Here is a 15,389-nt window from a genome sequence, read left to right on the forward strand (position 1 = left end):
TGATGGCGTAGTTACCTCTGCTCTCTGCCCGGCGGAGAGCCGATTTACATGTTCCCTACTTCCCTGTAGAAATACGCGGAAAAACGTAGTGCCGGCAGCCGTGCGTTCTCTTTAGCTCGCTTCTTGAGAGGCGCCGCAGACGCGGAAAGAGAGAGATACAGACGAAGGTAGTGTGGATCCCTAGTTTGTTGATTGACCAAGGCTTAAATAGTTAAAAACATGGATCATGTAAAAGAAGAATCTCTGTTAAATGGTTTTAAGGACGATTTTTTTGAAGTTGACAAGACTGGAAAGCGGAAGGAACTAATTCATGAAGCTATGAGTAACGGATCTTTAACGCAAATACTTCAAGAATTTAATTCAAACTATGAAAGGTTGAAAACACAATTTCAAGACACTCACGCTGCTTCCTCTGGATTTGCATATGCTTGGCCACAATGGGTAAACGAATATATTCAGAAAGTTCCGCAGTTTCGTTTCCATTTGTCAAATAAGACTAGCATTGAGTCAAAATTAGCACTGACAATAATTCAGTATCTAGCCCTTAAATTTCACATATTGAAAGCATCAAGCTCTAGAGTTGAAATGATAGATCACAATGTTGCATATTCTTGGATTGACAACCCAAACTTGGATAAAAGTAGAAATATACGAGATTTCAAGACAGACAGACTGTATACAATAAACAGGCTTGGTGGAGGAGCATTAGGAGAAATTTGGGGATTAAATAAGGTGTTGATGTCAATAAAGTCAAGATTCCTTAAGGGCAAACAACCAGGCACCAAGGAGCAACGAGATCATGCCCACACCATGTGGAAAATATCTTTATCACTGCGCAATATTGATCAGTTTTCTAAAGACATTCCACCAGCCCTTATCCGGATTAATAAGGGAGGTATGTTGCTTCCTCACGTTTCCCTCATCCCTTATGTCACTGAAGTCTGTAGGATTGTTGTAAACGAATTCAAAAGATGTAATAAGAGCACAAATTCTTCACAAGGAATAAGTATGTCAGCTTTAAAATTTTTGTTACTTCAGTATTGGTAATAAATTATTTGTTGTTATCAGAAAAGACTATGGATCTGGTAAAAAACTCTGGTAAACTGAAACATATTTTCGATTCCGCTATCGCCGAAATTCCAGCTGTTGAGGAACACAACTTTACCAAAGACGATTTAGAATCATTTCGGCTTGTTTTCCAAAGAAAGGTAGCTCATGGTAAAATAGCGGACTTGGTAAGGGGTCAAGTAAATAAGAGAAACGAACGCAAAGGGAACCGAGGAACGGGTGGCCAAAATTTAAGGTGTTTTCTTTATTCAATGGGAGTTAAAGGTGCGAAAAAAGCTGCCAACGGTAAGAAGCAAATGAATGAGAATGCCTTAGATAAAAAGATAGTTAAAGGAAAGCCTGGAATAGTAAAAGCTGATGGGAAACTTGCTAGTGAAACTAATGAAAGCGCAGCAATGAAGAAGAGAGGCAGGCCAAAAAAAACAGGGTCTGAAGAAGTATCCAAAGACAAAACAATCCCAAAGAAGCGAGGCAGACCTAAAAGGGCAATGTCAGATGATGGTTATTCTGGTCAAGTTGCTAAAAAAAACAAACTCAAAGGCTGCAAATAAAATAAAAATTACTAGGCCTAAAAAGATTAGCAATGATGACACCGAAGAAGAAGACGCTTTATCTAAGAAAAGGAAGACTAGATCTCAAAGAATAAAATTCTTGGATTCAGATTCCGAAGCAACTGTAATAAATTCACCTGTCTCTCAGAATATTTAAGACCAACCATGGCTGTATCAGAAACGCTTGAAAGCCCTGGTCACCCCAGCACCTCGAAAAGTGGGGTTTATGGAATACGTAAAACCAAATTAGGGAAAAAAATTAGGAAAAATCTCTGTGATGAATTTTAACATTTGTGATACTTAATCTGTGATGAATTTTTACATTTGTGATACTTAAATCTGTGGTAAATTTGAACACTTGTTATACTTAATTATCTTTTGAATTTAAACATTACAAGTCTGTGATGATGAAAATATTTGTAATGTGACTAATTTTGAAATTAAAAGTACAAATGTTTTTCATAATTAATTGAAAAATTTATTGCTATTAAAAACTAAAATTACTTTCGCTGTCTTTGATTAGTTAGCAATCATACTGTTATTATCAAAATTTCATGAAAAACCTAGAATTAAATTTAATTCCACTAACATATTTCGTCTATAATATCCAAATCAACTTTTCTATACATAGCTTCTGCATTTTGAGCAGTGTTGGTGCATTTTTTAACAATAAGGGACCGTCTAACATTTTTCATATTTACACTGGTGAGCTTTCCTGCAGCTATATATTTCATCTGGCTAAAAATGGTTTCTACAGCCGAGCCATTGATTCGAATAGGGTAAACATAAGAACCTGGGTTTCTGGAGCACATATCCTTGATAAATTCAACAAAACCATAAACCGCTATCCTTAGCAATTCAAATGTTTGCCATGCCAGAAATATTTTGTTTGCTGTCAGTTTTTCACCATCATCAAGCCTTTCGGAGGCCCACTGTTCAAAATATTTTAATCCAGCTAACATTGACTTTACTGGATCAGATTCTAGGGAATCATATCAAAGATCATATTACAGGCATTAAGGTAATCGTAACAAGCCATTACAGTATCTTTATCAGAAGGAATTTTACAATTCATTGGATTAGCATATCCATAAAGCTCGGCTAATACAGGGTTCTGCTGCATGATGCGAGCGGGAGTGACATTAAGTTTGGTCCAGGAGTCCCATTCAATATGAGATTGACGCAATCCTTTAACTTGTGCTAGCTCGTCACATTCTCTCCTATCGTCTTCTCTTTTTTTCATGTCTTTAATCTTCTGCCAGCCAAACCTAACACCTTTTACAGTGAAATCCCTGGTTCCTTCCTCCTGGGAATGATGAAGGGCATTTATGTTGATCTTCAACTGGTGGCTGGGACATATTATCCAATGCACGTAGCGGTCAATGATAAATGGATTTTTAAATTTAGGTATAATTCTAAAGTCATATTTCGCATTTCCGCTCTCTGGTAATGGTATATGTCCGCTTGCAACACCTAAACTTTGGCGTAAAGAAGTTAAGTTTGAAGAACCACCGTCGCAAACAAGAACTACTGTTTCTAGCCAGACAGTGTATAAGGCCCACATTCAACGCATAACCGTATTGGAATTAACAGAATGGGATACTGGTTTAGCAAACATGAAATATGGTCCTATAATATCAAATTTGGTAAACGCTGCTCTCCAGAGGAACTGCAAAACATACTCAGCTTCAAGAACTTCAGTTACGTTCGGTTCTTTGTAAAGATCTTCCAATGAAGCTAACTCTTTAGAATCTAACTGAGCACTAACGTGTTGATCGTTTTGGGAGTTCCAAATCAATTTGCCTATTACTTTTACCTCGTCAAAAATAAGGATGCCTTCTTTGGGAGGTTTAGCGTGTTCTGGGTATTTCTCACAGTGCGCCTCAAATCTGTCAGCTTCAGACTGTAAAAACTTTAAGTCAATGCCCTGGTCACTTGGGATTTTCCTAGCCTTTGCCCTAAGAGTATGCACGCTTGGTAATTTGAATATTTCAAATGATGCCAGTGCTTCATATGCAGCCGGAGAACGACAAAATATGCTCAGGGCTATTCGGTATGTGAGCGGACTCCAGCGATTTCCTTTCGAACCTTTTTTGCATTTTTCTTGATCTTTCATGAAACCATTCTGCTCAGTGTGTTGAGTATCCATTTTCCACGCCTTTCTTAATGCTATACCTAACATTTTATTCTTAGAAGAGGCCTCCACAAATAAGTTTTCGATATCAGTCTGTCCCCTTTCTTTCATTGCCGCTACAGCTTCAAGCATTTCACGGTGTTGGGTATCATTTAATGGAAGTCCGCTTTCAACTAACTTATTTTCTAAATCTTGGAGTTTCTTTCTTAACCGACTTCGACGCTGCCTATTTTCTTTAATTCTTTTCCTTCTAGATTGTGGTGTTAAAACACTGATTTTACACCTAGAATTTGTTAAGGTTCTTTTTAATTTCCGGACAGGAGTTAGATTTTCGTTTTTCTTCCTGCGATTTTTCAAGTACCTTAAAATGATAGCAATAAATAATCACGTTCACATATTAAATTAATTATTTAAACATTACCAATTAAGGCTTCTACATTTTCCACACTGGTAAATCTTTCTTTTTAATTCATCCTTGGGCACATTAGCTGGTGGAACAAACCAAGAATAACAATCAACAGCTTGAAACCTCTCAAATGGAAAATTTATTCTCAGTAAATTCTTTGTAGTCTCCAAATTTAAACAGTCGGCCTGAAGGAATAATTATTTCATTAGTTAAGATATCTGTGTAATAATTTACGATGAAAGGTTACTATGTAAGAACATGGAATTAAAATCACCGAAGTTAACTTGAGGAATTAAAAAAAAATTACCTATAAGATGCACGATTTTGTGAAGTGAGGAACCCCTTGGGATTAATTAAGAAAGAGTGGGACCCCCTTGGGATTAATTAAGAAAGAGTGGGACCACCTTGGGATTAATTAAGAAAGAGTGGGACCCCCTTGGGATTAATTAAGAAACAGTGGGACTCCCTTGGGATTAATAAAGAAACAGTGTTGCCATGGATGATATTTCATGCAGAAAATATCATCCACTATTAATTGGACTCTGTTAACTTCGGTTCATTTAATTACTTCTGATTTAACTCTAGTGTGGTTTACATTTGGTATTCCGGTGCAAAACACATGATCAGTGCTTAGTTCTGAGAGCGCTTTTGAAATAAGATGTTCATTCAACAGTTGCAAAGAAAAGTCAAAATATTCTTCATGGGAGGCGCTATGAAACATCTTTGATACAGTCAAAAAACCAGTGGACGAAAAAATTAATTTTCTGGGAGTATCGCTATAGTATGAGACTTTTATCACGGAATTCATCCTCGATATTTCGATTTGTTCAATCATTCCCTCATGATTATATACGTCAACAATTTTAAGATCCGCTGGAATAATTTAGGTGTTTGAGAAGTGGACTAAAGAAGTGATATAGTTGAATATTTAATACTCACGTAAATCTAAACTGCTAATATACTTATCCAACATCGTAAGAGGCAAAGAATCGTAATGTTTTAACAACTTCTCCTTGGGGAGATCGCTGTCAACATATGTTTCAACATCCCGCTTTCTTTTCTTGCAGTGAAATATGTTAAGGTGTTCCCAAGTCTCATTTGAAATTAGTGCCCCTATTACCTCTGTTTGAGTTTCTAACTCATTTGAACGTTTAAAAGTTTGTGTACTGGCCGAACATGTTGTGGGGTTATTTTCTTGGTCCAGTGAGCCTACTTCTGTTTGTACACTTTTAGCATGCGTTAATTTACAATAGAAATTGCACTGTGTGGCAACAGACAGTTTTGTTAAATTTAAACGTGGTCCTCCTATTAGTCCTGCAGGCTTTGTAGTGGTGCTGGCACTGGGAAAAAGCCCTAAGCCTTGGCTAACGTCGGCGGTTTTAACGAAACGTTCAGTTTGTGTAGTTTTGTTTGACGTTTGTTTTAAATAAAAGTCACACTGGGTAGAAACTACTTTAAAATCTGTATTCTTCTTTCGAGGCATTTTGAAAATGTAACTTTCTCATTAAATTTTAAATACGACTTTTAACTCTTTCTTCGTATGGCACGCTAACTTCTCGTCGCCCGTCCTCGACACCGCGTAAGTTCGGCTGCTAACTCTCCACCAACATCTACCGCTACGCGTCTGTATGCCTCGCCTTTGAACTACTTAATGACGTAGCGCCCTAAAAGCTAAGGGCTGCAATTGGCTGGAAAAATTTTTAAAAACAAGTTGGTCAACTTGCAGTTCGAATATCATGCTTTGCACAGCGGAAGGCTTGCCCCGCCAAGAGAAATAAACTTTTTGTTGTTTTTATTTACTTTTGACTTCACTGATCTAAATTTATTATAAATTATCCTAAAAACAATCCCTTTAACCTAAATTAATATGAAAATAACTTAACATAAAATTAACTCCATTAATCTAAATTAATGTAGAATGTACCTAAAAATAATCCCTTTCAACCTCAATTAATTTGAAATAAACTTAACATAAAATAAAATAAACTCCATCAATATAAATTAAAATTAAATTAACCTAAAAATACGCCTTAACCACAATTTGAAAAAGTAAAATCCTAGCAAAACGTTGAAACAACGAAACTATAATTCGGCGGAGAAAAAATCGGTTTAAGTTGGATGCAAGCTTTGACTAAATAAAAGCGAAGTTTCTATTAGTCCAAGATGCAAGCCTCTTCGACGGAACTAAGAGAGAAACATGGGGGGTAAAAATTTGACTTCCATCTCGCTTTTTAGCGCCTGCGCTATAGGCTGAAGGGATTTTTAGAGTGCGAAGAGGAAGGCGGCAATAATTCAACCACCCGTTGTACATGTACGTCCCGACTCCGAGGGTTGCCTACTCCCGTTTGGTTACGTCGAAGCTAATTACATTCAGTCTCAAATGATTTTGTAGAAACGCTAACCCACGTGGTCGTACCGCATTGCTTGGGTAATAATGGCGAGCCGCCAGGCAAGGGTGAAGCCAATACGCGCTAATCGCGATAAAATAGGTCAAACAGCTAACCTTAAATTACGCGACAATTCACCACTTACCACTACAACTTAGAATCCTTTCCATAATTAATGCTAATAAAACCTTGGGAATTCCGTATTTTATCAACTAATAAACTAATTAAGTTTACCAAAATCATGGTTTTAAATTCAAATTAAATACAAAAATTACCCTACTTACGATCATAAAATATTGACGGAGAAAACCTTGAGCTGATGACTTTAGACGTTGCAGAAAGAATGAAATTTCTATAACGTATTTCTTACGAGTTGTAGGAATCGACCGCCAGGGGGCAAAGTGGCGCACAAAGGAAAAATAGAACTAATAGCGTGAATAGGCCAAAAAAGGCGTGAAAGTCATATTTTTTTGGAGAAGGAATGGGGAACGCGTCGTGTTTCCGCCAATTCAAAACCTTGGATGAAAGAAGTGAGATGGAGTTAAAACAAAATCCTCCCAGCGTTTCGGTAGGGTCGTGCGGTACCAAAACGCCGACGATGCCCCCTGTGCCTTGAAAAAACCTAACAATCGCCTACAGAAGGTTAGCGGCGTGCGTTCCGAACACTGGGAGACATTAATTGCCGCTGACAGCGTATCACAATTACGACTCCAGTTCACCTCTTTCCTCTCTGGTGAAAGAAACAGTCTTTCAACATCCGCTGAGCTAGCTGGGATAGCAAGGTACGTCTTCGCTAACCTAGCGAGGGTGGGAAACCTGTCTTCCTTTTTCTTCCAGTACTCAAGTGGTGAGTATGGTCCTGAATCTGAAAGAGTGGTTTCCTCCATGTAGTCATTGAGGTCTTCAAGACCCCTGTTCTCCTCTGGCATAAAAGGCTCCAGCCCCGGAAATAAGTCAAACGCCGAACAGTCATCTGACGCTGGCATTTCACTTAATTTTTTCTTCAGCGCATCTACTGCCTTCGTCTTGCTCCATGGTTTAAAATTGGGAAATTCCTCTATCCATGGTGGATTTTCGTAGGTCCCTAAAAAAATTAACATGTAAACTAATAGGTATGCCAGAAAATTTCAAATATTCTACCTTCAAACATAGAACATTTTGTCCTTGGGTCCAAAAGTGCTGCTAAAACGAAGTCATCGTCGTTTATTTCCTTGGTGAAACGTTCTACCATTTTCTCCTTCAATAACCTTTAAAGCTTTCCAAAGTGAGGTGCAGCAATGGAATGAGTCTCATCCAGAAGGTTAAATAAGGTCGGTAAAACTATATTTGACCCAGGACCACCCGTCTGGAACCGATCAGTGGCCACTTTGAAAGGCCGCAATAACGTCAAAAGTTCTTGCAATACGTATTGGTCGTTCTCTTTAGGAAGAGAAACTTTCTTCGGACATTGACGCGTCGCCCTGGCCGAAAGGATGGTCTCCTTTAACGCCTCAATCATTCCAGGTTTTTAATAGAAAGATGTTAATTGGAAATACAATCTTGATAAAGAAGAATATATTTACCTCCACTAAACGTTCAATAGCCATGAAAATTGCATTCCACCTAATTCCCCCATTCTGCTTCAAATCCCTTCCTCCTGGAGAACGAGACTTAAATCACTCTGTCCATTTTGTGCTTCGGCGAAGCCAAGTAATCCAAGCGTTTATTTTCTCAACCGCTGCAGTCGCCCTCTTCGAACCTGAGATGGCTGCGTTAACTACCAGCTGGACGCAATGGGCTGCACACCTCTTCCTTTCGCATTTGGTAGTTGTCCTAATGTCGAAACCGGTTTCAGAATCGCTTCCGTCAGATTTAGGCAAGTCTTCGGATTCGGAAGTCTGTCGTGAATCGTGATAGGGAAAAATCTGCGAGAGTGCGTTCCAACCTTAGTTGAAAATATAATAAATAAAATTAACAATTGTAACCATAACTATACAAACTTAATTATTGTTCTTTACCAGTATGAAGCTCCACATCGTCTTCATTTGCGGAAGTGTCTACTTCGGACGCTCTAACGAGCTCCAGATTGTTTGGCCATGGCTCTTGCACAACTAAATCCATGTTTAACGCCGCTGTTATGTTCAGCACATTATCCGCGCAAACACTGTAAATCTATTTCTTTAAACTTCAAAAAGCCGTACTCAACAAATAACCGTGAAATTTTATTAGTTTACCTTCTTCGGTTCAATTCCCGCTCCTTCAAGCATTAAACGTAGTTTCTCGTTGATTGCCTTCCCGGTGTGAGCCCCAGGAAAGTTTTCGAACCCCACCAAGGTGTTACGGAAAACCAGTCTTCGTCAATAAACTGGCAACGAACGCCAAGAACAGAGTCTCTCATTTTAGAGCTCCAAATATCCAATGTCAAGTTAAGAACTTCAAAATTGCTGAGGAATTCCTATATTTAAGTATATGTTTCAGTGAAGGGATGATTTTTTTTACCACAAATCAATCATTCAAAATTCTTATAAATACCTTTTTGAGCGGCTCGAGTTTCAGCGCTGTTGAATCTAAATGCCTCCCTAGAGTTCTGCGAGACATATTCCTGCTGTCCTTGTTGAGGGTTTTACATAGTTCACGAAAGCCCACTCTCTCAACAATGTTGAAAGGCGTGTGGTCTTTCGCAATCATACTGACAACAGCATCCCGAAATTCAATATTTTCATTGGACTTTAACATCCAAACTTGGGAATCGTTGTTGCTTGATGTTGAAGCCTTTGAAACTTAATAAAATACACGTTCAACCTTAATGGATATATCAACTGATTTTTTAACGATGCGTCCAATAATTAGAAGACCATAGTCGAAGATCCATGAAATACCTCCGAGTTGATTTAAAATTCAAATTAGTTTTGAGATTTAAATAATAATTTGAAATTTGCGCCTTATTGTTGACAAAATTCCCTTGGCACAAAGGGGTCTGCGTTCCAGCGCTAGAAATGGGCGACGAGCTCGTCCCTGGTCCAGATTCCGAAGAATCCGAAGAAATATCGTCGAATCTGTTCATACTAGTACCCAAATAAGCATTTTGTTTTAGAAAAGCTTAGTAACAATTGATGGACATATAGTAGACCCCAAAAACCTTTAGTATCTCAAACTTATTAAAATATATGTTTTGACCTCATATTCTTTAAGCTATTTGTTCAAAATCATCATGGATATTGCAAAAGCAAAAGCCCTTAAAGGGAGGGTGAAAGGAAAATCCAGTGATTCTTTTTCAATTCGTAAAATAATGAAAGATCCATGAAATAATTCCAAATTGATTTAAAATTCAAATTAGTTTGAGAATTCATGGAAAATTTTAATTTTGCGCCTCCGACCAATCGCCCTGCTTTATTGTTGACATAATTCACTTAACACGAATTGTTACATCGCGCAATTCTTATCAAATCTGGTGCTAAACCAGGGGAATTTTGTTATCAAGGCAGGGCGAGCAAATTTCAAATTATCCATGGAATCTCAAATTATTTTGAATTTTAAAATAATTCGTAACTATTTCATGGATGTTTCGCTATACAGATTGGTCTTATAATAGCACAATAATCTCTAAAAATCACTTAATTTTCCATTTCACCCTCTCTATAAAGAAATTTCAAAAGATCTTGAGGGTAGATAATCCTTGGTTTTCGCGTATTTTGGGTCAAATAAAACATACTCTAAAGCCCAATGCCCACTGAATAGTTTTCACGCGTTTTGCGCTAATGCGCTCATATATTTATATAGACAAAGCTTAGATTATTATTATTATTTCAATGGAAGCACGAGCGTGAGGCGCGTGAAAATTAGTCAATGTGCATCCGGCAGTACCTAGCCCGGGCCCCTCGTATATCGCGTACATTGTATCAAAAATTTAAGGAAGGTTAAATAAATAATACGGAATATAGTCTAGGAGATAGCTACTAAATAATTTTCAAAAGACCATGAAAGTGGATAGCCCTTCGTATATCGCGTAGAGAAAGATAAATAATACGGAATATAGTCTAGGAGATAACTACTAAAGAATTTCGAAAAAATGCAAAAAGTGGATAGCCCCTAGTATATCGCGTAGCGGAGGTTATATAAATAATAGGGAGATAACCACTAATGAATTTCGAAAACAAGCAAAAAGTGGATAGCCCCTCGTATATCGCCTAGATTAGGTTAAATAAATAGTACGGAATATAGACAAGGGAATAAGTACTAAAGAATTTCCAAAACATAATTAAAGTGGACAGCCCCTCGAATATTGCCTAGATTAGGTTAAATAAATAGTACGGAATATAGACAAGGGAATAAGTACTAATGAATTTCTAAAACATCCTGAAAGTGGATATCCCCTCGTATATGGCGTAATCTTAAATAAATTATACGGAACAAAGACAAGGGGATAGCCACTTATTAAATTCAAAACCAATCTTGAAAGTGTTTAATTGAATAAAAGTATAATGAAATTCGCTTACCTTCGATTTGGTGGTGCCAAAAAACGTCCAAAAAGAGGCGCTTGCACATTTTCGGTATAGTTCAAGTTTAAAAACCGAGTTTGCGCGGTTAAAAAACAATTCTAGTTTAAAAAAACTTGAAAATTACTCTGAATTCAGGGACTTTCTCAAAATAATAAAAAAAAACCTAAACACGAATTCAAGTTGAACTTGAATTTTAGCTTTGAAAAAAGCTGTTTGGAAACAGTTCAAGCACTGTTAAAGTCTTAAAAAAACTGCGATGATAAATTTAAAAAGGGTTAGAAAGATGCTCGTCTCAGATGATAAGTCGCAAGAGAATGGACTTAGAAGAGTGCCATTCCTGCTCACACCTGATCCATTTCTTGATGTTTGCAGCCTGGCCAGTCTTCACTTCATATCACTTATGAAACCTATTTCTTCTAAATCCAAATTTAAGCTGTTAAAGCCATCAACAAATCAGGGTCACGTGATGACATCGTCTTTCCTCAAAATTGCCAAATTGTTTTAATATAAATACGTTAAAACATTCTTGACATGATATTTCCCCCACTTGAAACAACGCAAAAAGGGGTGAATCCCCACAAACAATATAACACAATAAAAATACATTAAAAATGCTCGCAAAAAATAAGTAACAGGACGACGATATAAGGTGGGGGGAGTGAATTTGGGTTAAGTAGAAAGGCGGATCAGAATAACATTAAAGGGAGGGTCAAGTAGAAAAAAAAATTTTATTCATTCTTCTTCTAATTATAAGAGCAGTCTTCATAGTCAAACATTCAGATAATACCTCCGAATGATTTTAAAATTCAAATTAGGTTCCGATTTTAAGAATAATTTGAAGCATTCCCCTCCGTACAATTGCGTAACGCCCTGCATTTTTGTTAACCTTTCAGTGGATAAAGGGTTCATCTTCCAAGTGGAAGCCCTTTGTAGGAAATCGAGTACGGGAGGTACAAAATTTATCGGACTTACAAATGTGGCAGTATTGTAGAGGAACGACCAATCCAGCTGATCTACCACCAAGAGGAATAAAAATGCCAGATCTGGTAAAGAGTAGCCTCTGGTGGAATGGACCTATATGGCTTCGCTAAGATTATCAAATCAGAACGGAGAAAAAGAAAGTCGGAGAATACCCTCCGGAAGCTCTAGAAGAACGAAGAACTCGTTCTGATACACCCATAGCAGTTAGAGTAGGTTATGAACAAGCAGACAAACAAATTATAGAGCTGGAAAGGTTCAGCAAGTTTTCACGACTGAATCGCACCATAGTTTTGTTCATCGTTTTGCGCGAAACTGCAAGAACCCAAAGGATAAGAAGAAGGGCGAATTAACCGCCGAGGAGATAATAAAAGCGGATGAACTTTTAATAATAAAGGCACAAAGAGAATGTTTCCCGGAAGAAATAGATACGTTAGAAAAAGGCGAACAGATACGATCAAGTTCAAGAATATACACTTTGCACCCGTTTCTAGACAAAAACGTTTTATTACGTATTGGATGAAGGCTGGACAGGACAATTTTTTTTACCAGGAGAAACACCCTTGGCTCTTGAACCCTAATCACAGGCTTTCAGAGCTTCTTGTCAACCAGGCCCATCAGAGAAATATGCAATGCGGAGTGAACGAGACGTTAATAGACGTACGCGAAAGGTTCTGGATTGTTAAAGCGAGACAATTAGTAAAAAAGGTCATAAATCAATGTTTTAAGTGTAAAAGATTTCGTGCCAAATCCTCTTCAGCGAAAAATGGCTTCTCCCACATAACACACGTTGTCTAGAAGATATCCATGAAGGGTCCAGATATCCCTAGTTCATCCAAACCTAAAATCGTATACCCAAGGATGTCTTATGGAGTAAGAAAACGGATGAAACTTTTTTGCCTGTATTTGACGTCTGTATGAAATCCCATTGTTTAATAGAAAAGGCCGAAATTTTTTTACTTTTCTGGATGTAATCTGGTTATCCCATGGTTTAAGCCAAAACACTTAAGGCTGTTCCGGATATTAGCTAATTGAGAGCTATACTAATTAAGAAAAACTAGGAAAAGTAGTTTTTTATAAGGGGAAATTTTATAATATAGTGTTTTTTTCGATATTGAGCAGTGTAGAGAAAAATAACGTCCCCACAAACTTTTGTCTCTTGTTCTATCTTATTTGGAACAAATTTTGAATATACAAGTCGGATAGACCAATAGATATGCTACAATTAAGGTACTTCAGGTTTTCCACTGACGTATTACTGAATATTAAGCATAGTTTGAACTCGAATTTACACCTATAATATAATAATCTGGCATATCTGCCTAAGATGTGCTTACTTAAGTAATTTTTTTAAAATTTATGTGAAACTATATCTCAATTTAAAATTTTTTTATCATTTTTCTACTACTAGAATAATTATTTGCTAAATTTTGAAAAGAGTTGAAGCAGTGACTTTTATTCAACCAGTTTTGTCGATCATTAATTTAGAACTTTTCTGAAATGCTCAATAAAGCAATGTTTAACCACAGATTTAGCGGAGCTATGATTGAAGTTGTTCAACCACAGATTTAGCTGAACTATGATTGAAGTTATTATTATAATATACGCCCGATTTTCATGCTTCATACATTTAGGAGTGATCTTAATCGGAAATAATGCTCCCCTAAATCATATTATACGACTTATGAATAAATTGGTTTTGTAAACTAAACACGTATTCAAAGTTTTCAGACTAGAAGGATTCATACCATTTACACAAGGAGGGCTGGCTTTCGACTCCATCACGGAGTCTGGCCTCCTTGTGTAACCCCTGAAATCTGGCCTCCTTGTGTAAATGGTATGAATCCTCCTAGTCTGAAAACTATGCATAACGAGTCGTCAAATATAACATCAAAACGGTATCCATTTAAATATAGCCACTCAATCGATCACTATGATGAATTTTTGAATTGAGACATCCATAATATTTGAAAATTTTTCTAAAGTTTTATAAAAAAACTGGAAACTTTTAATTTTCGAATAGATTAAAACTTAAGGGTTTACAAATATTATTATGTAGGACAGCTGATTTCGAAATGGTTGAAAAATTTACCCTCCTTTCCTCTCCTCTCTGACCTCACTTCTTCTTCAAAAAACCCCCCACCACACTAACAAATCTAAAAGCAGCTCAGGAGACTGGATTTCGCTTATTCTAGGAATCCTACAAAGGGAATCAAGGACATTCATGTTACTTGAGGAGAGAATTTTCGGGGGGTTATTATGGGGAGGACTGTACGATGTCCGATAACGATGTTGACCCCACCAAGCCCGTTTCTATAGAAAACTCAAAAGTCCCCCTTTTTCTGTAAAAACCGAGAGACAATTTAGTCTCATCGATTCAGATTTCTCCAATGGAAGTTAGTAAGGCTGATTTTGAACTACTATTTAGAATGATGTGAGTAGTATGTTACCCCACTTTTGACTATGCAAATGAGGTAAAAATTATCAAAATTTGCATAATTCAGAAATCCCACTTTTAACTATGCAAATTTGTCAAAAATGATCAAAATTTGCATAATTCAGAAATCCATACCTTAAACCATGCAAATGAGCCGTATCACACCTATCAATCAAAATAGTTAATAAAAGCAATTAGTACATTGAAGAATAAGTCATTAGCAATAAATAACTCGACAAGTAAACATGGCAATGTTAGCACCCGCTTACGATTCCTTTTACATTACTTTACCTAGTAATGCCTCCATGCAATTATATCCTGAAAATACTAAAACAAGTTATAGGACGGAACTACCTACAACGTATAATTTATCGGAGGGAAATTGGGAGGTTGGATTGTCGGAAATAAATATGCCTTCGAAGTGGGATAACATTGTTTTGATGAATTTGTCGTTAGATCGGTGGATCTTGATTATGAGTATGAAATTGGGGAAGGGGGTTGTGGTAAATTGGGAAATATATTTAGGGGTCCGAACGACGAACCTACAAGTATTTACCAAAAATTATTCGAAACGTTTAAACAGTCAATAACAACAAAAGCTGGGGATATAAATTTTGAAATAATGACGAAAGAGGGAATGACATTTATGCAAATTAAAATTAACGGAGACAAACAAACGGCTATCAAGTTTCCTAAAGAATATGGAAAAGTACTTGGAATAGCGGAATTAGATTGGGATCGATGGATTTTTCGGGAAACATATATAGCTAGTAATCCTTTAGACACTGCACGGGATCAATTAGATACCAGAAATTTGGGTAAATTCCAAGTCAAACAATTTGTTCCAAGGGATCGAAATAGACCCGTTGATGTTGATAAAGATGTTAATAAAGCATCAATCGAAACGAAAGCTTATAAGATACCTCACGGAACGTATGAAAGTATAGATA

The 15,389-nt window shown here is 37.0% G+C and overlaps 1 protein-coding gene across 1 annotated transcript; it reads left to right on the plus strand.

Annotated features, from left to right (window-relative positions):
- Positions 1-219: 219 nt before the first annotated feature.
- Positions 220-1,619, plus strand: LOC149675799 (uncharacterized). The gene is made up of 2 exons (XM_089838609.1): positions 220-1,006; positions 1,069-1,619. The coding sequence occupies exons 1-2, from the start codon at positions 220-222 to the stop codon at positions 1,617-1,619; spliced, it is 1,338 nt and encodes a 445-aa protein (XP_089694735.1).
- Positions 1,620-15,389: the final 13,770 nt, after the last annotated feature.

This window comes from Phalangium opilio, unplaced genomic scaffold, assembly GCF_054372755.1.
Source record: "Phalangium opilio isolate 3A_F unplaced genomic scaffold, DU_Popi_V2 ptg000046l_1, whole genome shotgun sequence".
NCBI lineage: Eukaryota > Metazoa > Arthropoda > Arachnida > Opiliones > Phalangiidae > Phalangium > Phalangium opilio.

Excerpts from the sequence above, each read along its gene's own strand:
- LOC149675799 (XM_089838609.1), top strand. The coding sequence starts at position 220 with ATGGATCATGTAAAAGAAGAATCTCTGTTAAATGGTTTTAAGGACGAT. Across the intron at positions 1,007-1,068 it reads AAATTCTTCACAAGGAATAA|AAAAGACTATGGATCTGGTA; the intron begins GTATGTCAGCTT and ends TGTTGTTATCAG.